We start from the raw sequence: 23,527 nt of genomic DNA on the forward strand, positions 1-23,527 counted from the left end.
GCCCTGACAGGGAACACAACAGAGAGTCCCAGATGGAGCAAGAGAAAGGTGGGGTGCAGAACTCAAATTCTAGTAAGAAGACCAGACTTAATGGTCTGACTGAGACTGGAGGAACCCCAGAAAGCATGGCTCCCTAGATTCTCTAATCAGCCCAGAACTAAAACAATTTCTGAGGCCAACTCTTCAGACAGGCATTCGACTGGACTGTGGAACATAAAGTGATAGTCATGAGGAATGTGCCTCTTAGCTCAGTAGATACAAGAGCCTAAACAGGCAGCTTCTGTCTGGAGGTGAGATGGGAAGGCAGAGACGGTTAGGAGCTGGTTGAATGGACATGGGAATCAGGGGTGGAAAGGAGGAGTGTGCTGTCACAGTATGGGGAAAGCAATTAGAGTCACATAACAATGTACGTATAAATTTTTGTATGGGAAAAAATGAAAAAATAAAATGTTGGAAAAAATTACTGTGAATTATCTTTGTTAAAACTCCTTCAAATGCTTACAGGGCAGGTTTAACAACTTAGCTTGGGTTTCAAGGCCGTCTTCAATTCAACACATTCTATATAGTTAATCTCATCTACTACTACACGTAACACAATGTCTTCATTCCTCTCTGGTCAATTTCCTACCTATTTGTTCTGCATAACATTCTTATTTCTGCCTTCTTGCCTTTGCTCACACTATTTTACATAACCTTGAATATCCTTCTGCCTATATGAATTCTACGTATCCTTTAGGGACAGTCTCAGGTTTTACCTCTTTCACTTTGCCTTTCCTAACTACTCTAGCCTAATGTCAGCTATTCCTGAAATTTTATAAGGCTGTACTTTTCTAAGGCCCTAATTTTGACACTTAAGCATTCAAAATATAATAACATGTAAGTGTTTCATGTATCCTTTTTCCCCAATAAAATCAAAATATAATGGTGTCAAAGATGACATCCTGTGCTAATTGTGTACTCATCAGAGTTACAAGTACAGGACTGAGAACACAGAAAATACTTAGCAATAAATACCTGAAGAACTGACATGACTGAGAGTCTCAGATTATCTTTTTGCCGCTATATAGCAACTTCCTAATTGCATGCCTCATGTCAAAAGGGGTTTTATCTGAGTGTGGATTAGTTCAAATATAATTTAGTACAAATTCATCATAGCTGTAGAAAACTTATTCTTTATTGCTAGTAGAAAACTAATCTCATCTTCTTATATTAAGAATGACATGTTAAAAGTTTTAGCTGAAAGACATGTAGCTGGGAGCACTGTCATTTCTCTAAAGCTGCATTTATCTGTGGCAATTTTCCTTGAAAATAATTAATTAAAATACTCAGTTCTAAAACTGAAATTTATTGATCAATAGTAATCAAGGACGTCACCTTAACATTTATAGAGAAAAAAAATGTTTAGATCATAGATACTTATTTAACAAGAAAAAAGTTTTCTCATGGACATGAAGGGGCAGACGATACTCTGGTTCTCACATGGACTGTGAAGAAGGCTAATCAAAGGTGCTTCCAATTTTCAATGCTTAGTAGTAAAAAAAACAATGGCTTCAGGAATCACAGGGGTCCTGGTGGTGCAGTGGTTAAGGGCCTGGCCAATAACCAAAAGGTCAGCAGTTCAAATCTACCAGCCACTCCTCGGAAATCCTATGGGGTAGTTCTACCCTGTCCAATAGGGTAGCTATGAGTCAGAATCGACTCGACAGCAATAGGTTTGGGAGTCAGACAGACATTAGGTTTGAATCCTGGTCCTGCCATTCAGTTTAGATGACCTACCTCAAGTTACTTAATCTTGCTAAATTTCAATTTCCTCATCTATAAAGTGGGAATAATAACTGTGTTGTGAGGATGAGATAAAAAAGAGAAAGCACTTTGTGAAATGCCTGCCACACAGTAAGCACGGAACAACTGGCAGCCGCTATTATCAAATATATTTTTAGAAATTATTGAAATTATTTCTTAGATAAAATAACAAATGTCTATATGCTTTGAGGTGAACAGTAGAAAAAGAACGAGAACATCTATAAATATTACAAACTGTAAAAAAAAAGCCCAGATTACCAGATCATCGTAATGAGATACAGAGAGAAAAAAAGAGGGAAATTTTATAGTGACAAATAGGTATTCTAGTCTGTAAGCATAATACATTGCACGCCAGAGATACATGACGTAAATAACACGGTGTATTTTAATAACTAAATTTCTTCAGGGTATTTAAGAGTAGCTTCACATAGAAAGAATTTTGGAAGTTTCACTTTACTGCTATGACATTAACAAAATTATACCTGCATCTGAATTAAGAGTAAGAACTTTTACTCTACCTATAAACTGAAAATTGAATTGTACATAAGAAATGCAACATTGAGGACAAACCTAAGTTGTACTGGCTGGACGTATTCCTTGCGAAACCTTTTAAGGTCTGCACTGATTGGCTGCTCGCCTTTTTCTATTGCTAATTTATCCGCTTCAGTAGGTTCTGGCTCCGGAATTTCAAACCTAAGAAGGAAAGCAAAATGGTAGAAAATTTCTTGTTCATAAATAAATGGAAAGGGTTTCAAATACAGCAGAAAAAATACTTCGGCTAAGCAACTTTCTTTCCCACCTGTTACATGCAAAGTACAATTCCTGTTCAACTTCCCTTAATGTATAACATACTACAGAAAAATTGCCCTTCACCTATATCGTACTAAGACTTTACATTCTTGCTCTTATTAAAAAAAATTAACAGTGATCAACATAGAAAAGGTCAATGCAACAGACCCCAAAAAAAGAATCCATGAGCATAACCTCTTTAAAAAACATGACAGAAGCGGCTTACCTAATAATCTATCCTTAGTATTCACATTATTAAAATGAAAGTAGACTAGTAAGTTTCCTTAAATAAATGAGAAGGCTCAAACTGAAATTTTAACAATATTTAAAGAACACATTTAAGTAGGTATATTAAAAATCAAAGTTCCAAAAAAAAAACTAAAAACCTGCTCAGCCACTGGAAATATGGCTAAAATATAAGTCTAGTAAGTACGTTTTCCTTAGTTTGCACATGGGAACACAACTGCGTAGATCTTCATAGCTCATTACACTTACTCAGTCTGGTAAGTATAGTTTCACAACACAGGGCACGATAAAATTCTGAAAATATGTTTTTAAATGTGAAACAAAGCTAATTCTGGAGTTCAAATACTATATTTTAATCTAACATTTAAAATACCACTATAACACTAAAATGCAATCCAAAGCTTAATTTTTTTAAATTAATCACAATAAAGGAATTGTTAATTTTTTAGATCTGATGATATTGTGATTATGTTTTTAATAAGAGCCCTTATCTTTTAGAAATACATATGGAAGTATTTATAGATGAAATTATATATGCCTGGCATTACTTCAAAATAATCCTGGGAGTAATGTATAAGTGGGTAGGGAAAGACATGAAATGAGATTGCTCATGAAGCTGATAATTATTAAAGTTGGATAATGTATAAATGGAGTTTATTATTATTCTCACTACTCTTGTATCTGTTTTAGATTTTTCTATAATAAAGCGTTTTTTTTTTTTTTTAAAGTGAAAAACAGAAGAGTCTCTTTTAAGGAAGTAACATCTTATTACACAGATCAAACTTCATTAAAATACATAATTTTTTTATCCTCTAAAACTGGGTCATTCTGATTACCTCTCAAAATATTGATAAGATCTGAAAAGACCTCTGTTATAAACAGGGATTTCAGTGAGCACTCTATTTGGAGAGAACAGTAATACTGCTAATTTAATGCCAAATAAATATGTACAAGAAGTACTTGAGTACTTACTAGGTGCTAGGCACTTTGCAAGCTACAAAGCAAACAGTAAACTTTACACAAAATATTAATACAAATGAAATACATATTTTTCTTACCGTTCAATCAGTAAGCTTAGCAATTCCTGTGGTTTACAAAACGAACGGTATGTAGTAAGAAAAGTACGAACAAAATTTGGATCTGAAAAGGTAGAGCATAAAACAGGTTGTGTGTTCAATTTACTAAGTTTAACTCAAAGTAGCATATTTTTGATACCTTCCTTCATGTTTCTTTTTACTCTGGCTCCTCCTGCCAGTCACAGTGTTTCTTGATAAATATGGACTTTTCAAATGCAAAATTTATGAATATCCAATTTTTATGAATACTAATTAATGAAGCTCAAGATATTATAATTCAGATACATTTAATTAGATACTCCTTTTTATTCTGAAGTATTCTTTTTATATTGTAGAGTCAATCCATTTTTTTTGTTCATATCTCAAACATTTTTGAAAAGCTTTTAGGTCCTAGGACCTACATTAAGCATCTGTAGTGGGTTTCACATACCTGCATACATATGGTATGTTAACCTTTCAATTAATTTCACCACAGTTCCACCTTTAATAATGGGGATTCCACTTCGACTCTGCAAGTTGTCTTCAAAAACAATATTTTCCTCAGAGTCTTTTACCACAAAACGATATACTTCTGGACTTGGTAATCTCAGTGGTTGCTCATTTTCTTCTTTCAATAAAACTGAATCTAGCATTCGATCTAGAGTACTACGATATTGAAGAGAAATAAGTGCTGCCATCCAATTATTTTTCTCTTCAGCAGACTTAGCAGCAAATACTATGCTGTTTTCATCTTTGGATATCAATTCAAAAGCATGTTTGCACTCACAAGTATCTTCTTTATCACAAACTTGTGTTTTCCTCATGACAAATTTTTCTTTTAATCTGTATTCTGCGTTATTGTAACCTGGAAGCCTGGACTGGCCATGATTAGGTTTACAGCTAATCATTAAGCCATCAAAGAGAAAAATATGGCGTTCATGTTTAGCACCAATTCTTGTCAATGGACCTTCCATTATGAATTCATTACAACACTGTCCAATATCTTTGCCTTCCCATCCATCTATGTTTTTCTGTATTTCATTCATTTTTTTGATAGCCAGGTGCTTGCTTCTTAATTGACGATTATAAAATGGGGAAACAGGATCCCTAAAAAACATACCAAGACAAATTTAGCTAATTCAACAACTAAACCAAAAAAAAATACCAAACCCATTGCTGTCAAGTTGGTTCCGACTCAAAGCGACTCTACAGGACAGAGTAAAACTGCCCCATAGGGTTTCCAAGGAGTGGCTGGTGGGTTCGAACTGCTGACCTTTTTGTTAGCAGCCGAGCTCTTGAACACTGTGCCACCTAGACAATCCTAACTGCCTGAAGTGTAAACTACTTCAAATCAAATAACAAAAATATTAAATAATCTAACACTAGATTTTACACACAGTAATTACAGGCAGTCCCCAGGTTACAAACGTCCAATTTATGTATAACTTGCAGTTGAAAACTACCATCATAAAGCCTGTTATATTAAAAATTCAAGGTACATACAGTGGTTCGTAATAACAATCGGGCGCTACTTTGCAAAGCACATCAAAACATTATTATTATTATCACTGTATCATTATGTTAAAGATGTTTTAGTTTTTCCGGGAGTGTTTCTTTAGTGATTTTTATGCATAGAAAGGTATGCTATATACTAAAACAAACATTTGACTAAGTGACATTAGATATGAACCATACTGTTGTGACTTATGCACAGATTCAAGTCAAAGACAGATTTAGGAACTAAACTCGTTCGTAATCCCGGGACTGCCTATACTTTATTCTACTAACTTTGTCACTGAACAACTTTGGTCAATTCCCTATACATGCCTTAATTTCATTATTATGAAACAAAAGTACTACAGGCTCTATAATTCATTCCTAATGTCATAACTGAAATTGCAAAGAATCCTAAATTTCTTACATAGATTACGCAAAAAAATTATTAAAAACACATTTTTAAAGTTTATTAAATATAACTTAACACGACAATGCTAATTTTAAAGGACTAAAAGAAAAATGTAAAACAAAAGTAATTTTCAAGAATGTAACTATCACTATATTGACACTTCTTCAGAAAACAAGGCATCAGATATAAGTGAAGTATGCAGAACATTCATATTGTCAACAGTTTGGAATTACCCAGGTCGGCGTCTAGGCGAATACTGCTTGTAAATTCGGTCCATACTACCTTGGAGATTCATGAGAGCAGTAATAGCTTGGTTCAAACATTCTTCGTCTTCTTGCTCTTCACTACATGCTTTCAATTGCTAACAAAAACCAAAAAGAAAAATTAAACCTGCATTATTTGATTCTTCCTCCACCTTTTGCATAATTAGAGGAAGCAGCAAAAAATATTATAAACTCTAATTTTAAATATTCTTTATCAAAATAGATATAATTTTATATAATTAATATAAATTCCATAATTTGTTATATAGTAATTATATAATTAATATAAATATACGTATATCTTCTAACCCCTCAAACCAACTGTCTCTACGTATGCAAATAAATACAATATAGTATAAAGTACTATTAGTGTAGCAATCAGAAGGAAAAAAAAAGCTACTGTAAAAACCATTTTGAACATTTTCCAGATAAATAGAAATAGTTTAAAAGTGCTTTTCTTGATAAGTTGAAACAAGACAAAAATTTAAAGCAATATAATGCAATTAAAAGTTATTAATTTCTTATGTAAAAGAAGAGTTAAAACACTGTTGCTCTGTGTGTCTCCAAAAATTAATGAAAAATAGCAAACTGCCCAAAGTCCATCAAATGGGGAAAAGACAGTCTTTTTAACAAACGGTACTGGCAAAACTGGATATCCATCTGCAAAAAAATGAAACAGGACCCATACCTCACGCCACATTGAAAATCTACTTCAAAATGGATCAAAGACCTGAATATAAAGCCTAGAACTATAAAGTTCACAGAAGAAAAAATAGGATCAACACTACAGGCCTTAATACATGGCATTAACAGGATACGAACCATAACCATCAACGCACAAACCCCAAAAGATAAGCTAGATAACTGGGATCTTCTAAAAATCAAACACCTATGCTCTTCAAAAGACTTCACCAAGAGTAAAAAAAGAACCTACAGACTGGGAAAAAATTTTTGGACATTACAAGTCAGACAAAGGTCTAATCTCCACAATCTACAAGAAAATCCAACACCTCCACAACAAAAAGACAAATAATCCTATTAAAAAATGGGCAAAGGAAATGAACAGACACTTCACCAAAGAAGACATTCAAATGGCCAACAGACACATGAGGAAATGCTCCCGATCACTAGCCATCAGAGAAATGCAAATTAAAACCACAATGAGATACCATCTCACCCCGGCATTACTGGCACGAATCAAAAACCCTGGAAATAATAAATGTTGGAGGGGCTGCGGGGAGATTGGAACTCTTATGCACTGCTGGTGGGAATGCAAAATGATACAACCATTTTGGAAAATGATATGGCGCTTCCTCAGAAAGCTAGAAATAGACATACCATTCGATCCAGCAATCCCACTCCTAGGAATATATCCTAGAGAAAGAAGAGTCGTCACTCGAATAGACATATGCACACCTATGTTCACGGCAGCATTGTTCACAATAGCAAAACGATGGAAACAACCTAGATGCCAATCAACAGATGAATGGATAAACAAACTATGGTACATACACACAATGGAGTACTATGCAATTAGAAAGAAAAACAATGAATCTGTGAACCATCTCATAACATGGATGAAACTGGAGGGCATTATGCTGAGCGAAATAAGTCAATCACAAAAGGACAAATATTGTCTGAGACCTCTATTGTAAAAACCCATGAGAAAGTTCACACACAAAATGTAACAATCTTTGTTGGCTACCAGGGATGGGAGGAGTGGGGGGGAAATACTAAATAGGCAGTAGATAAGTGGTATTTGGGTGAAGGGTGAGACAGTACACAATATAGGGGAAACCAGCACAACTTGTACAAGGAAAAGTCATGGAAGCTCCATAGACACATCCAAACTCCCTGAGGGACTGAATTGCTGGGTGGAGGGCTGTGGGGACCATGGTCTCGGGGAACATCTAGCTCAACTGGCATAACACAGTTTATAAAGACAATGTTCTACATTCCACCTTGGTGAGTAGCGTCTGGGGTCTTAAAAGCCTTTGAGCAGCCATCTAAGATACTCCACTGGTCTCATCCCTTCGGGAGCAAGGGACAATGAAGAGAACAGGATACAAAGAAAAGATTAGTTCAAAGGACTAATGGACTACAGCTACCAAGGCCTCCACCAGACTGAGTCCAGTACAGCTAGATGGTGCCCGGCTACCACCACTGACTGCTCTGACCGGAATCACAACAGAGGGTTCTGGACAGAGCTGGAGAAGGATGTAGAACAAAATTCTAACTCACAAAAAAAAAGATCAGATTTACTGGCCTAAAGAAGACCGGAGAAACCCTGAGAGTATGGCCCCCAGACACCCTTTTAGCTCAGTGGTGAAGTCATTTCCAAGGTTCACCGTTCAGCCAGGGAGTGGACAGCCCCATAAAACCAAATGGGACTAATGAGGTACAGCAGTCCAGGAACAAGGGCCAGAAGGCAGAAGGGGACAGGAAAGCTGGTGATAGGGAACCCAAGGTTGAGTAAGGATAGTGTTGATGTGTTGTGAGGTTGTTAACCATTGTCATAGGGCAACATGTGTAGTGTCTGTTAAATGAGAAACTATTTTGTTCTGTAAGCCTTCATCTAAAGTGAGAACAGCAGCACAATTGGAAGAGCGTAGTCGATGTCACTGAATTGTGCATGTAGGAATTTTTGAAATGGTGTATCTTTGGCTATGCATGTTTTCACCAAAAAAAAAGAAGGTTGAGAAGGGAGAAGGTTGACATGTTGTGGGGTTGTTAACCAATGTCATAAAACAATATCTGTACTACTGTTTCATGAGAAACTGTTCTGTAAGCCTTCACCTGAAGTACAGTAAAAAATAAAAAAAGAAAAAAAAGAAAAATAGCAAACTGTTTTCAAGGTTAGTACTTTGGGATTCTACATTATGAAATAATAAATAACACATTTTCCTCTATCTAACACACAGAAAAGATGTGAAGATAAATAAGAAATAAAGAGATTTTTCCCAAGGTCCCTGGAAAGAAGTCAGACATTTAGAATACTTTATTTTTATAAATAAAAAGTAATATGATGAGGTCAAAAACTAGTTTTTAGGTCTCCCAAATGCAAGTACTTTTGGCCCAGAAAGTTTTCATCTTACCTTTAATAATTCAAAATAGTGCCAACAATGGTACACTGGCACCAGCATAAGGCGTGGAAGGACATAACGAACTGCCTCTTTAAACCCATCAGAAATAGACTGCAAAACAAAAGAATATAATAGTATATCTCTGATATCAAGGATATGTAACAGCAGTACCTAACAGAAATAGCTTTGAAAAATACAAGATACAGACTTACTGAAACTATAAAGGGAAGCACGTTCTAGGTTGAAACTGAAGCACTATAAATCAAATTGTTTTTTTTCCCTCCCTTTCTTCCTTTGGCTAAATAAATATATACATTTCTCCATTTCTTACAGGGCTAAAGGAACTTTCACCACAGTCCTCTAGAAAAGTTGTTTTCATACATTTTGGCTTCCATATCTAAAGGAATTTTTAAAAACTATGTACTCCCTTGCACATTTTTTCATTGTCATTCTGAAATGTTTCAAGCTTCAACAGTTTCAAAGGATGTATTTTTTGTGATGTTGTATATTGTAGATGTGACTTAAGTGTATTTCATCAACATACTGATGAAATAAATTACAGATTTAGTTCATTTAATTTATAGAAAATGTCTGTCATGTAAGTTAACTGACAAAGCCAACCCTCACTGTCAAAACAAACAGTCAAATCAGACTTAATTTCTGTCAGAAAGTCTGACTTCATTTTTAAATTCAAATAAACATGTTAATATCACAGTCTCAAGGAATGTAAGCCTCTGGAAGAACCTGCAACTGCTTCTAACACAGAACATACAGGTATGAGAACTTTACAAGTCTTCCCTCTCCTTTACCTCCAGGTCTAGTGAAAACTGAAGTACTTCTAAAAAAAAAAAAAAGTTAATGTTCACCCTGTGACCATCTCACTTCTCAATTTTTATTTTTTTCTTTTCCCTTTCATCAAAATCGTTTTTGAATATTTTATTGTGTTTTAGATGAAAGTTTACACAGCAAATTGGGTTCCCATTAAACAATTTCTGTACAAATTGCCCCATGACAGTGGTTAACAATTTTCACAACATGTCAGCACTCTCGTTACTTCCATTCTGTTTGTGCTAATTCCACTGATCTAGCTTCCCGACCCGTCCTTGCCTTCTCATTTTTGCTTCTGGGTTAATGTTGACCCTTTGGTCTCATATAGTTGACTGTTTAAGAAAGTACATTCATCACAGGTGATATTGTTTATTTTATAAGCCAATCTATTATCTGGCTGAAAGGAGACCGCCGGGAGTGGCTTCAGTTCCAAGTTAAAAGGGTATCTTAGGGCAAGAGTCTTCAGGGGTTCCTGTAGACTCTATCACTCCAGTAAGTCTGGTCTTTTTTAGGAATTTGAATTTTGTTTTACATTTTTCTCCCATTCTATCTGGTACCTTCTATTGTGTCCCTGGGCAGAACATCATAATGGTAGACAGGCACCATCTAGTTCTTCTGGTCTCAGGCTAGAAGAGGCCATAGTTCGTGTAGGCTATTAGTCCTGTGGACTAGTTTTTTTTTTTCAGTCTTTGGCTTCCTTCATTCTCTTTTGCTCCAAAAGAGTACAGACCAATAGTTGTATCTTAGATGGCTGCTCCCAAGCTTTTAAGACCCTAGATGCTACTTACCAAACTAGACTGTAGACATTATCTTTATAAACTATGTTATGCCAATTGACTGAGTCGTCCCACGAGACTATGGTCTCAAGCCCTTTAACCCAGTAAACCAATTCCTAGAGGTGTCTGGATACGTCTAGGAGGTCTGCGTAACTCTGCCCACTATGTGCTTTATTATATATATATATGAATATATCACTTCTTAATTTTTAGATAGTTAGATAATGAGACAGACATGACATGTCATAACATTTTGGCTAGCCAACAGTTTTTACCACCATCAACCCACCCCCTTCTTTTGGAAACTCTTTTTGCTTCACATGCAATGAACTCTACCTCAGATGCAATATTGCATACAATACTGACTTCACTGCATGCAAAGCAAAAAGAGTTTCATTGTGTGTGTATATATGTATACACACACACAGAGGTAGTCCCTGGGTTACAAATGTTCTCCTTAGGACAACCCGTAATTACAAATCACCTCCAGTAAAGCCTATTATACTAAAAATTTTAGGTACATAACAATGGTTCCTAATAACAAATGGGTGCTACTTTGCAACGTGCATAAAAACATTATTATTACTGTATTATGTTAAAGACGTTTAGTGTATCTGGAAGTGTTTCTTTAATGTTTTTTATGCATAGAAAGATACACTATATACCCTGAACTAAGACAAACATTTGACTAACTGACATTAGCTATGAACTGTACCCTAACTGTTCTGACTTAATGTACAAATTCAACTTAAAGACAGACTTAGGAAAAGAACTCATTTGTAATCCTGGGACTGCCTTTATGTTTTTCTGGTTGATGCTCTGGGGGGTTTTATACCTTGGAGCAATGCATAATGGAAAATCCAATATAGTAAGGGAAATGTATAGAAGATGGTGGGTAAGACAATGAGAAGAATACAAACAAGTTCTCAGGAAGACTAGAAACTGATTTCCTTAAAGGTATTTACAACATTATATTCCCTAAAAAATCTTAGTGTATACCTAGGGATAGGTATACCACAGTTTGAAATTACTACTCTACAAAATAAATCATTTTGTAGATTTTGTAAAGGATTTAAAAGTAATTTATCTTGATTTTAAAAGTCTTTAAGGCTGACTTATTTGAACTGATATTTCTTTCCATAAAATAAATATGGATTATGACAATATATAATGTACACAAAAAATCTGATATGCTCTGATATGCTGCTTTTAAAAAAACAAATCCTCAAAGCTAAACACATCCATAATTCTCATATTTTGTTAAGTGAAGTTAAATCATAATTTGTTCAACAGACCAGTTACCAGGATATGCACAAAGAGTCAACATATTTTCCTGCTTTAAGACTGATTTCTTTTAGCATTGAATTAATACAGCGACTTGAATGACTCCCCTGGGTACTTCATATATAGTGCTTTAACAGGAACCAAGAAAAAACTATACAAGTAGTCTTCAAAGATTATCTGTACTGTTAATTAGCACTGAAATGGCTACTAAAATGTATTCTAAAATTTTAATGCAATGTGTATTTATAGTGTAAGGATTCTGCTAATAAAAACATGAGCTAACATTTACAAGTGTTTAATACATGCGAAATACCATTCTTAGCGCTCTACATGTATTCCCTGTTTAATTTTCACAATAACTGTAAGAGAGACTCTTTATTATCATCACCATTTTACAAATAAGGAAACAGAGTCTCAGAGATTAAGTGACTTGCTCAATGTAATACAACTATTAACTGACACAAAGCCATGTTCTTAAAGCATGCTATACAGCTGCTAAAAAAGTTTTTTTAATGAACCATTACTTTGTCACCTTAAACTGAATGATTTTTTTTTTTTAAGATAATATAGTACAAGTGAGTTTTGCCTAAGAAGTTTTATCTAACTCTTTCCTTTCACTGAAGTATCTAAGGCAACTTGAACAATTGGGCTGTAAACATTCAAATTCCATAGCAGAATTCCTACTAAAATAGGAATGAAGCAAAAATTTTGCTGTGAGTGCTTTTAATGAGTACGCAAAGATGTTATAGGCAGACTGTCCCATATAACTAATGTTTACTTTATGGTTTATGCGAATATATAAGACCTTACTCCAAAAAACAAAAAGCAGAAGTCTTTCCTTGAGGTAAATTTGAGAATTAGGCATAATTTTTATCCCATGTTGACAAGTTTTTGAACATAGAGTAAAAGTAGAAGATGATAATGAGAATTCTGAGAAAAGAAGGCAAAGAAAAGATGGTAAGGTCTGTTTTGAACATGTTATAGCTGAAGTACCTGTGAGACATCCAAGTGAATGGTTTCAGTGGGCAGCTGGTTATGTAGAACTGTGTACACACACACACGCACACGCACACGCGCACACGCACGCACGCACGCACGCACACCAGTGCTCAAAAGAATTATGGCCTGGAGATACAAATACGAAGTCATCAGCATATAGGCAGTAGCTTAAACAAAGGGTACGGATAAAGCCACCTAAGGAGAGCACAGGAGGACAGAAAAACGGGCTGATAACAGAAGTTGAAAATAGCTACAATTAAAGAGGCTGGGAAGAAGAAAGTAGAGAAGATGAAAATTAGGAGAAAACAGTATTACGGAAGAATATAGTATCATGGAAGCCAAGGACAAGAGGAGGACTAACAAATGTACAGACATAAATATGAAATAAAAATATCCACTGGATTTGGAAATTAGGTTAATTGTCAAGGGTAGTTTTTAGTGTTAGAATACAGATAGTAGCAGTTTGATGAAGAATGATAAAAAGAATCTAAAGAAATTGGCTGCAAAGGGAAAAAATGCAAGGGGGCAATTGCTAGAGAGGACCAATGAGGAAAGGTTTGTTTGTTTGAGGACAGTAAAGATCTGAGCACACTCATATGCTGAGGGGGAAGAGCCAGTCTACATGCAGGAAGTTTTTACAGTGGTCAAGCTTCATCTACTCCAATATAACCTTTGTTGTAAGTGTTGAGAGTGAAAATATAATTTCATTTGTCTCTTTCCACTTATTTTCATTTTATATAACTGTATTACTGAACCAATTAACTTGCATACTCCCCCTCAATAGAGTATTATCTCGTTTAAACTGTAGACCTAATAGAGAAATCAGTATGAGTATACATAAGACTATCCTCTCCACTCCTTATAATTTCTGTAATTCTTTCTCCTATAGGGAATAAGATCCTAAAACAGCTCTCCAGATTCATCTCTATATCCTAGATCTAGAATGTGCCATATTTTTTGGTAAATTAGAATTTGTGATGCTGTACTACAAAAGATTTCTACATTATGGACAGACTGAAAGAACTCAAGACAGAAAACAGAAGACAATCTAAAAATAGGCTTAGAGTTAACAGAATTTGAAGGATTATATGGTGAATTATTTCTCCACTTGCTTTAAAAAAGAATCCTAGTATTACAAATATTTGGAAGATAAGATGATGGAATATTTCTTTACTTCCTTTACAAAAAAAATGACATTCAATTTAAGTTTACCTGAAAGTGTAGAGCAACTGCGGGTCTCGCCATCAACTTACTGAAATGTTCATTAAACTTGGGTGAAAGGATGTCCTGTGATAATGTTTCATAAGGATCAAATGCTTGCTCCTATTTTTTAAAAAAGAAAGTGTTAAATTTAAAAGAACACCTTTTATATTAATGTGATACAGATTATTTAATGGCAAGTTTTTATCCAAGTCCTCAACTAAATTTTGGAACATTTTGCTTCTGGCTTTTCAGGGACAAATAACAACTACAGGTACAACTAGAAAATTTTTTAAAATGTTTAAGTAGTGACCTTGACAATAGATGACATGAGATTACTAGTCTTAAAATAGGTCACTGACTTTGTGGTCACCAAGCATGAAACTGTTTTAATGCTTATGCATATTTACTCCCAGTATATGAAAAGTGTTATTTATCAATAAAAAAAGGCTGGGATTTGAAATTTCAGTTAGGCTTACCAAGGCTGAACTGAAACCGCTTTCTAAAAAAATTAAAATGGCTAATGTGTATGGAAGGATGTTCAACATCATTAGTTTTTGTTTTTCAAAAAAAAAAAAAAAAAAAAGGCACAACTAAAGAACACTGAGATGCTATTTTTTCCCATTAGACTGGCAAAAATGAATAGGAAAATATTCAGTTAGTGATGGTGCTATTTTTTCGCACCAGAAGCAGATCACCAGGCCTTTCTTCTGTGGCACTGCTGGGTGAGTTCAAACTGCCAACCTTAGGTTAGCAGTCAAGTGCCAACTGCACCACCAAGGGACCTTTACTATAAATACAATGTAATTTTAGTTTGCTATTGGTTAAATATAAAGTATTTTTTTACAGTAGCCTGCTAGTTGTTGTAGGCTGCTATCTAGTCAGCCCCATGTGCAACGGACCATTGTGATACGTAAAGTTTTCACTGGCTGATTTTCAGACATAGGTTTCCAGGCCTTTCTTCCTAGTCCTTTCAGTCTGGAAGCTCCACTGAAACCTTTCCAGCATCATAGCAACATATAAGCCTCCACTGACAGACAGGTGGTAGCTGCGCTTGAGGTGTGTTGAGTGGAAATCCAACCAAAGTTCTCCTGCATGGAAGGCGAGAATTCTAACACTAAACTGCCCTACTCCCATACTAGCCTGCAGCGTCTTCTAATTTTCATGCAGAATATCTTACTAGATATCTTAATACACTACTTATTACTATAATGAGAATATAAAGTAGTTTTGTAAACTTACTTCTGCCAAATCTTCAAAACAGCTGCCAGCTAAGGGATGTGGACTGCTTTCATCAGTCATTTCAACTGTGTCTTCAATCAAGCCTAAAAGTTTCACGGTCAATTCATGGATATCTGAAATGTTGCTGAAAATCTTTTCAATATCCTGAAAAATAAAATAAATAAAAAGGTTAAGGCATGTGAGGTTGAGAATTTTGCTTGAAATTTATTAAATATGTAAAGAATTCCTACAACTCAACAACAAAAACAACCCATTTAAAAAATGGGTACATTATCTCCAAAGAAGATATACAAATGGCCAACAAGCACACACACACAAAATGTTCAATGTCATTAGTCACTAGGGAAATGCAAATCAAAACCACAATGAGATGCCACTTCACATCCACTATAATCAGAAAAACAGAAAATAACAAGTGTTGGGGAGAATGCAGAGAAAGTGAAACCTCTGGTATTGCTGATGGGAATGTAAAATTGGGCAGCCACTGTGGAAAACAAGTTTAGGGGTTCCTCAAAAAGATAAACATAGAATTACCACATGACCCAGCAATTCCACTCCTAGGTATATACCCAAAAGAACTGAAAGCAGAGACTCACACAGATACTTGTGCACCAATGTTCATTATTCACAATAGCCAAAAGGTGAAAACAACCCAAGTGTCCATCTACAGATGAATGGATAAACAAAATGTCGTATATACATACAATGGAATATTATTCAGTCATAAGGAGAAGCGAATTCTGATACATGCTACAACATGGATGAAACTGGAAAACATGCTGAGTGAAATAAGTCAGACACGGAAGAACAAATATTATATGATCCCACTTATACAAAATGGAGCCCTGGTGGCACAGTGATTAAGAGCTATGGCTGCTAACCAAAAGGTTGGCAAATCGAATCCACTGGCTGCTCCTTGGAAATCCTATGAGGCAGTTCTACTCTGTCCTATATATAGGGTTGCAATGAGTTGGAATCAACTTGACAGCAACGGGTTTGGTTTTTTTTATACAGTTTTATATGAAATATCTGTAACAGGTAAATGCATAGAGACAAATGTTTATTAGTGACTACCAGAGGCTAGGGGAAGGGGGGAATGGGAAGTTATTGCTTAATGTGTACTAAGTTTCTGTCTGGGATGATGAAAAAGTTTGGAAATTAATAGTGATGATGGTTGCACAACATGGTAAATGTAATTTAGTATCACTGAATTATACACTTAAAATGGTAAATATTTTGTTATATACATTTTACCACATTAGTTATTTTAATTATTAAGTATAAGAAGAAATGTAAGTGTTAAGAGTTTATTTTCACCAATTTCATACCAATATATTCCAAGACCTAAAGTCAATCATGAATAAGGGAAATTAAAAATCCCTTAGATTACAGGCAGTAAAATACTGGAAAATATAGATTCTAGGTAGTTTTGACTAATAGTTCTAAAGTCTCATAAAGACTTGACCAAGGTCTTATAGAGCTAGTTAATGACAAGAGCTGGGATTAGAATAAAGATCTGACTCCTAATCCCAGATACAATCTGGTTTCACAATCTGTGGTTGGCCTCCTGAATTCAAGGCAGAATTAAACATTTCAATAAAGCTCCCATGTGTGAATTACATCTAGGAGGTAGGTTCAAGTCCCCTGGAGACAAACAGGTCATCTAACGATCCAGGCTATGGCCAACTATCATTCACCCTAGCATCTTATAATGGAAACAACACAAGCTTTGGAGTCTGAAAGACCTGAGTTTGAATCCTGGCTCTACCATTTGCTATATGAATGACACTGGGTTAGGATGATGATGACAATAACAGCTAATTTTTACTATTTATTATTATTATTATATTTCAGGCACTACACTAAGCACTTGCAGTGTAACCTCATAATAGCCTTAGCTACCTACCAGTATAATCACCCCAACAGAACAGTTGAGTAATTTTGCTCAGGGTCACACAGCTGGTATACTAATACCTACCTCACAGAGTTCTTATCAGGATTAAATGAGATGATTTCTACAAAATGCTCCTGGCACATATTAGGCCCTCCACAAATGTGAACTTTTTTGAAGATATAGGAGTAGGGCTTATTAGGGGTAAATTAAGCTCGATCTTAAGTCATTCATTCCTTCACCCAAGATTTGCTGAGCACTATACTCTGATATCAGACGGTCTTTACCTCAAAAAGTTTAGTCTTGTCCATACCAAAAAATTCACAGATATTGACAGAGAAAAAAGAATTCTCCTCCTCATTCTTTTTCTCTCGACCCTTCAGTATTATAATAGAAATTTTCTGTCAAATCAGCACTAATTCAGTGAAAAGGGACTCATAAAAATTAATTCCTGAAGAATGTAAACTGATAGGACACTGAAAAGGCAAAGAAGATAATATTAGCTACCAGTAATTGTTAGGTTTTTATTCTTCATACCACTGCAGATAAAACCCAAAACTCAATGATACAGTGGTAGAAAAGAACCCAAATTCAAGCTCAAGCTCTAAAATTAATCTGGTCAAGTGATAACCATTGTGTCAACTTTCTTACCAGTAAGGTAGAGATGTTAATACTTGCCCTATCTATCCCACAGTCCCTAGGTGATACAAATGGTTAATGCACTTGGCTACTAACCAAAAGGCTGGAGTCTGAGTCTACCCAGAGATGCCTTGGAAGAAAGGCCTGGCAATCTACTTTTGAAAAATCAGCCATTGGAAACCCTATGGAGCACAGTTCTACTCTGACACACATGGGGTTGCCATGAGTTTTAATCAACTCAATGGCAACTGGTTTTATCTATCTCACAAAATTGTTATGAATGTCAAATAAAATAGGACAGACTTTGTAAAACATAAAATGCTGACTACTTAATGCAGCATATCCAGTGGGAGTCATTTATCAACACTGTTAAGCTAAACATATGTAAAAAGAAAAAGGATAAAGGCCAATTAAAACATCATGAATTACTGCTTACTCATTCCTTTGAAAAAGAATGAGAAAAGCTAAACCAGTTCCTAATCTGAAGCATTGAGCCAGCTGCATGGAACAGTTATTCTGGGGAAGAAGTTAGGAGGCTAAAGATCAAATAAGCTAAAGGCTGAGTATTTAAAAAGTGAGGGACAGACACACAAACATCTAAGGCAAAATAAATCATGTGATAAAAGGAGGAAAGAAAAAGAAAATCTTTTTTAAAGAAAGTATTTGTGTAGTTGGATTTCTTATAATTGACTCTGGAAATTACAAGCTGATGTAATGGACAAAAAGAAAAAAAACACCCCGAACCCGCTGCTCTCAAGTCGATTCCGACTCATAGCGACCCTATAGGACAGACACGAACTGCCCAAAGGGCTTCCAAGGAGTGCCTGCTGGATTCGAACTGTCAACCTCTTGGTTAGCAGCTGTACTCTTAACCACTATGCCACCAGGGCAAGGCTCTCTGGATTCCCATCCTACTCACCCCATTCCCATCCCCTCTCCATAGAGAGCAGCTCTGCTTTTGTTTTTGTGGCATTCTGCATATATTTTTATATTTAAAAAGTTCCACTGTTAAAACTTGAAAACTATTATCTCACAGTACTTACCAAAAGACAAGAAAAAGTATAGGACTTTTCTTCTTTGGACTATACATCATTTTCATCACCTCCAAATCAATGACTATAACTCTCAGATACTGCATAGCAGACATCATCACAATATAATCCCCCCCCCTTTCTAATTCTGTATGATTTCCACTGTCATCATATTTATTACACTAGTGTAACAATTCACATATCTTTAAAACCCACAAATACTATATAAAAGAATATTTTTGTTTTACATAGTCATATGGTATAGAAGGAAACGCTGGTGGTGTAGTGGTTAAGAGCTACAGCCGCTAACCAAAAGGTCAGCAGTTCGAATCCACCAGGCACTCCCTGGAAACCTTATGGGGCAGTTCTACTCTGTTCTACAGGGTCGCTATGAGTTGGAATTGACTCATCGGCAATGGGTTTGGCTTTTGTTTTATGTGTCTTTTTGGGGTACCTAAAATGTCAAGCCCTAAAAGGTACTTACAGAAGGTTTAAACAGCTTTCTGTCAGAAAGGAAGGCTTCTCGAAATACTTTTATGATCATATTTAGTTCCCGTAAATACTGTCTTTCTTCTGCAATTTCAGTTCTGACAAGGTCATAGTAGTTTAATTCACCTGAAGAACTAGGTTCATCTTCACAGAGAGAAACCAAACCTATGTCATCCTGATCGAACATGTCCATCAAAACCTAAGAAATACAAATTAGTTATGTATAAACATTTTCCTACTTTTATAAATCTGTTTCAAAGTACTTGGAATTAATATATTTTTAAACAATGTGAGCTGCTTATAATACAGGCTAACTTGTATGAGAAAGTTCAGAAAAACAGAAAAATAAAAAGTTGAAAGGGAAAAATGTTCAAATAAAATTGGATATGACAAAGTAAGTATTTCTGGAATAAGAGAAACCTAATTGTGAAATATTTGTGTGTGTGTAGATGTACACACACGTATATGTGTACACACACATATGTGTCTGTGTAATATACACACGTGAAAAAGAACATACCTTTGGAGAAAAACATTCTAAGCCAAAATCCCAGCTCAGCTACTTACTCACCTGTGATTATGGACAAATTATTTATCCTTTCTGAAACTCAGATTCCTTACATGTAAAATGTAACTGACAGAAGAATTCAATGAGGCAATGTACATAAGGCACATACTACTATGTCTGGCAGATAGTAGGTATTCAACATGGTAGCTCCTTACACCCTATTACATGGATGGTAATATGTGCTTGGATAGAGTTAAAAGGAGATAAAGAAGTGATAGTACTCTACAGGCACATGACAGATAGCAGTATGATGCTTTCTGATGCATATTCACTATATCGACAACTATTATGTTCATTTGCTAAAACCACGCATCCCACAGATTCTTAAATTGTAGTGACAATTTCTGCTTTTAGAAAATAGGAAAGAACACTTCTTTGGACTTAAGTCAACCTACAGGCAAGCACTAGTTGTAAATCAAAAGCAACAGGAAAACGGTGACCACAGATTTTAGAATTAATAACAGCTAAAAAAAAAAAAAAAAAAAACAGAAAAATTAGGCCTAGTTAATTGTATATCCAAGACTTACTGAAAACTACTTTCTTAGAGTTCAGGAAAAAGAATAATTCCAAAAAGGAAGCTCCAAGAAGTAAAACTTCAGAGAGATGAGAGGAAATTCTGACAACATAAGAGATGATAACAATCATTCATTCTGGAAAACACCTATCGATCACCAGAAATGGTGCAGATGTTGGTAAAATAGAGTAATGAACAGAACAGATAACCCTGCCCTCCTGATCTTCTAAATAAGCAAGAAAAGGAGAAGACATGTAAAAAAGCTAATGTAGCTGAATAAGGAATTGGCTGATAAAATCTGATTTTAAACAGACATGCAAAATAATGGAAGGCAACATACATAAAAACACACAAAAGTACTACTGTCCTCTCTTCTCTTCCCCATAAGAGATATTTTTAAGGTAGGCTATATTTTCTATCTTTATGTTTTCATTCACTTCTCAAGCCCAGGTCACTAATGACTCCCTAATACAAAGTAGAATAGTTTGCTTTAGCTTTCTTGTTTTCTCTAGTTTTTGATACAGCTGACCATTCTCTACTTCTTAAAACTTCCTCTTCCACAGGCTTCTGATATACCATTCTGTCAGTGGTGCTTTCTTCTCTAATACCCGTCCCAGGGTTCCATTTTTGGGCTTCGGGTCACATAATACCAAAAGTATGGTAATATAATAAGAAACAGTGAAGACTGTGTCACCTAAAGAGGAAAGGCACTGTTCAATGCCAGCGAATTTCTCTCAAGCCTTTTGAATTTCTTTCTCAAAGAAAGTCTGGAATCAAGATTTTTAAGTTAAATTTTTGGATTTATAAACATAAATAAAAGGCAAATAATTAAAAATTATAAGAAACAAACCTGGAGACCCTATTCACTAGCAGGCCACCAATTTGAAATGTCTGCTCTACTTTCTCCTATTGTGAGCTCATCCACTTGGATGACTTCCAACCACTATCCATATGTGACTCCTAAATGTGCAGCTCTAGCCTCCGTTTCTCTCTGGACTGCAGACAAGTTTTACCCAAGGCTTGTCAGATATCTCCCCGTCTAACCACACCTATACATCTATGTTCCACCCACTAATAACAGCACTATCTTCTTGAGTAGTCTTCATAACTAACTTCATACCTAGTCATTAACCTAAACTTACCACTTCTCCATCTTCTCTCCTATAACACATCAGTCATCAAATCCTGTTGACTCTAATGCAGAAATATTTCTTAAATCTTGTCAGTTCTAACCATGCTACTCCACATTTTAGATTATTAAGCAATCACCATCTCTTACCAGGATATGCTAGTTTTGTAATCCAATCCCCTGCCACCAGTCTTTCTAATCCCATCTCCAAAATTATGTTCCTAAAAACAAGTGCATCATAGCCCATATAAAACTGATGCCAGATTTTGATTGCCTTCAGCATAAAAATTCTAATCTCCTTAGGATAAAATAAAGGCCATTTACAATCTGACTTCAACCTATTTCCTTAGCTTCATCTCCTGCCACACTCTTAAACCTTTCTCTTTCTCACTGCCTACTCCATGCAATCCACCCTCTTGCCACTGAATACCACCACCTCCATCCGCTGTGGTTTGTCTGCAAAGCTGGTGTCTTCCCTTGTTCCAATACCAGGAATTATAAAAATTACTAATATAACATGCATAAAAAAGATAGCAGCAGAACTGACATCTAGTCACTATTATTCAAGTAAGTTTAATTACCTTTTAACACTTACCTTGTCTGCGCACATTGACACTTTAATGTCCTGCTGAGATATTTCATAATGCCGGATATTAAAAACATAATTACCAGCCAGTTTCAAAATATCAGCTGATATATACTCTAGTACAGCCACAATATATAAGGAGACATGGTAGTCTACTTTGTATCCTAAAACTTCCTGTGGAAAAATAAGTCATTAAATTCCAGACAATGGCAATTTCAAGTATCAGTTAAATACTTAAAAATCACTACTTAATATTATTGCTTATAAAGAACTTTCTATAAATCAAATGTCAAAACTTATGAGTACACCATAAGATATAAAATGAGCCTTTGGCCCCAGCATCAGGGGCTTTTTTTAAATAAATAAAAAAAAAAGAGGCAGCTAATCTAGCATATCTGCTTTTGAAATGAAACAAAAATAGTTAACTGATTCTAACATAGAAATGTTTGGCCAGACTTCACTGAAAGCCACTTAATACATTATCCAAAACCCATTTGACAGGTATCTGCTATCTTCAAAGGACATTTCTTTAACCAGTATTCCTTAATTACAGTGATTTCTGTTCAGGGAAAGATGTGTGTATACGACAGGGTGTTCTTAAAATTGCTACAAAGGTTGGTCTTCAAATCCATGTACATCAAGTATTTTCTGCAGACTAAATAATATACCCTAGCTTACTTTTCAAATGTATATAAAGGTATCCATGATAAATATGAATTAATTTTAAAATAGTTCTGAATTCATAGTAGCTTTTTTTACATGCATTTTCTTAACAAAAAGGTTAAGAATCATGGTCTACTACAATGGAATCAGTCTGAGGTAGCAGTCATCGGAAGTTGCCACAAAGATATATTATTACTATTATTAACTTTTAATATTATTTAAAAGGCAACTTGATTTTATCAGAGTATATTTACCCTTATTTTGCATACACATTAAGAAATATATACATGTATGCATGTGTATGTATATGTATACACATACCTGCCTACATACACACACACACACACACACACACACACACACACACACACACAATCCTATATAAATACACCAAGCAAAACCTGTTGCCATCAAGTCGATTCCAACTCATAGCAACCCTACAGGACAGAGGAGGACTGCCCCATAGGGTTTCCAAAGCTGTAATCTTTATGGAAGCAGAGTGCCATATCTTTCTCGTGCGGAGTCGCTGGTGGGTTCAAATGA

General features: G+C 35.3%; 1 protein-coding gene across 5 annotated transcripts in view; it reads right to left on the reverse strand.

Moving 5' to 3' along the window:
- Nucleotides 1–23,527, reverse strand: part of SOS2 (SOS Ras/Rho guanine nucleotide exchange factor 2) — an 86,597-nt gene that overhangs the window by 35,038 nt on the left and 28,032 nt on the right. For 2 of the 5 annotated variants that reach the window (XM_004370842.2, XM_023726150.1), the window contains exons 4-12: nt 22,331–22,495; nt 19,520–19,723; nt 15,475–15,618; nt 14,245–14,355; nt 9,158–9,256; nt 6,033–6,160; nt 4,345–5,000; nt 3,897–3,978; nt 2,374–2,496 (exon numbers count right to left, since the gene is read on the reverse strand). In XM_004370842.2, coding sequence (XP_004370899.1) covers nt 2,374–2,496; nt 3,897–3,978; nt 4,345–5,000; nt 6,033–6,160; nt 9,158–9,256; nt 14,245–14,355; nt 15,475–15,618; nt 19,520–19,723; nt 22,331–22,495 — 1,712 coding nt within the window. The remainder of the gene's footprint in view (nt 1–2,373; nt 2,497–3,896; nt 3,979–4,344; nt 5,001–6,032; nt 6,161–9,157; nt 9,257–14,244; nt 14,356–15,474; nt 15,619–19,519; nt 19,724–22,330; nt 22,496–23,527) is intronic. The other 3 variants (XM_023726153.1, XM_023726152.1, XM_023726151.1) reach the window with 3 other exon arrangements.

The sequence above is a fragment of the Trichechus manatus genome, unplaced genomic scaffold (assembly GCF_000243295.1).
Source record: "Trichechus manatus latirostris isolate Lorelei unplaced genomic scaffold, TriManLat1.0 scaffold00010, whole genome shotgun sequence".
Lineage (NCBI taxonomy): Eukaryota > Metazoa > Chordata > Mammalia > Sirenia > Trichechidae > Trichechus > Trichechus manatus.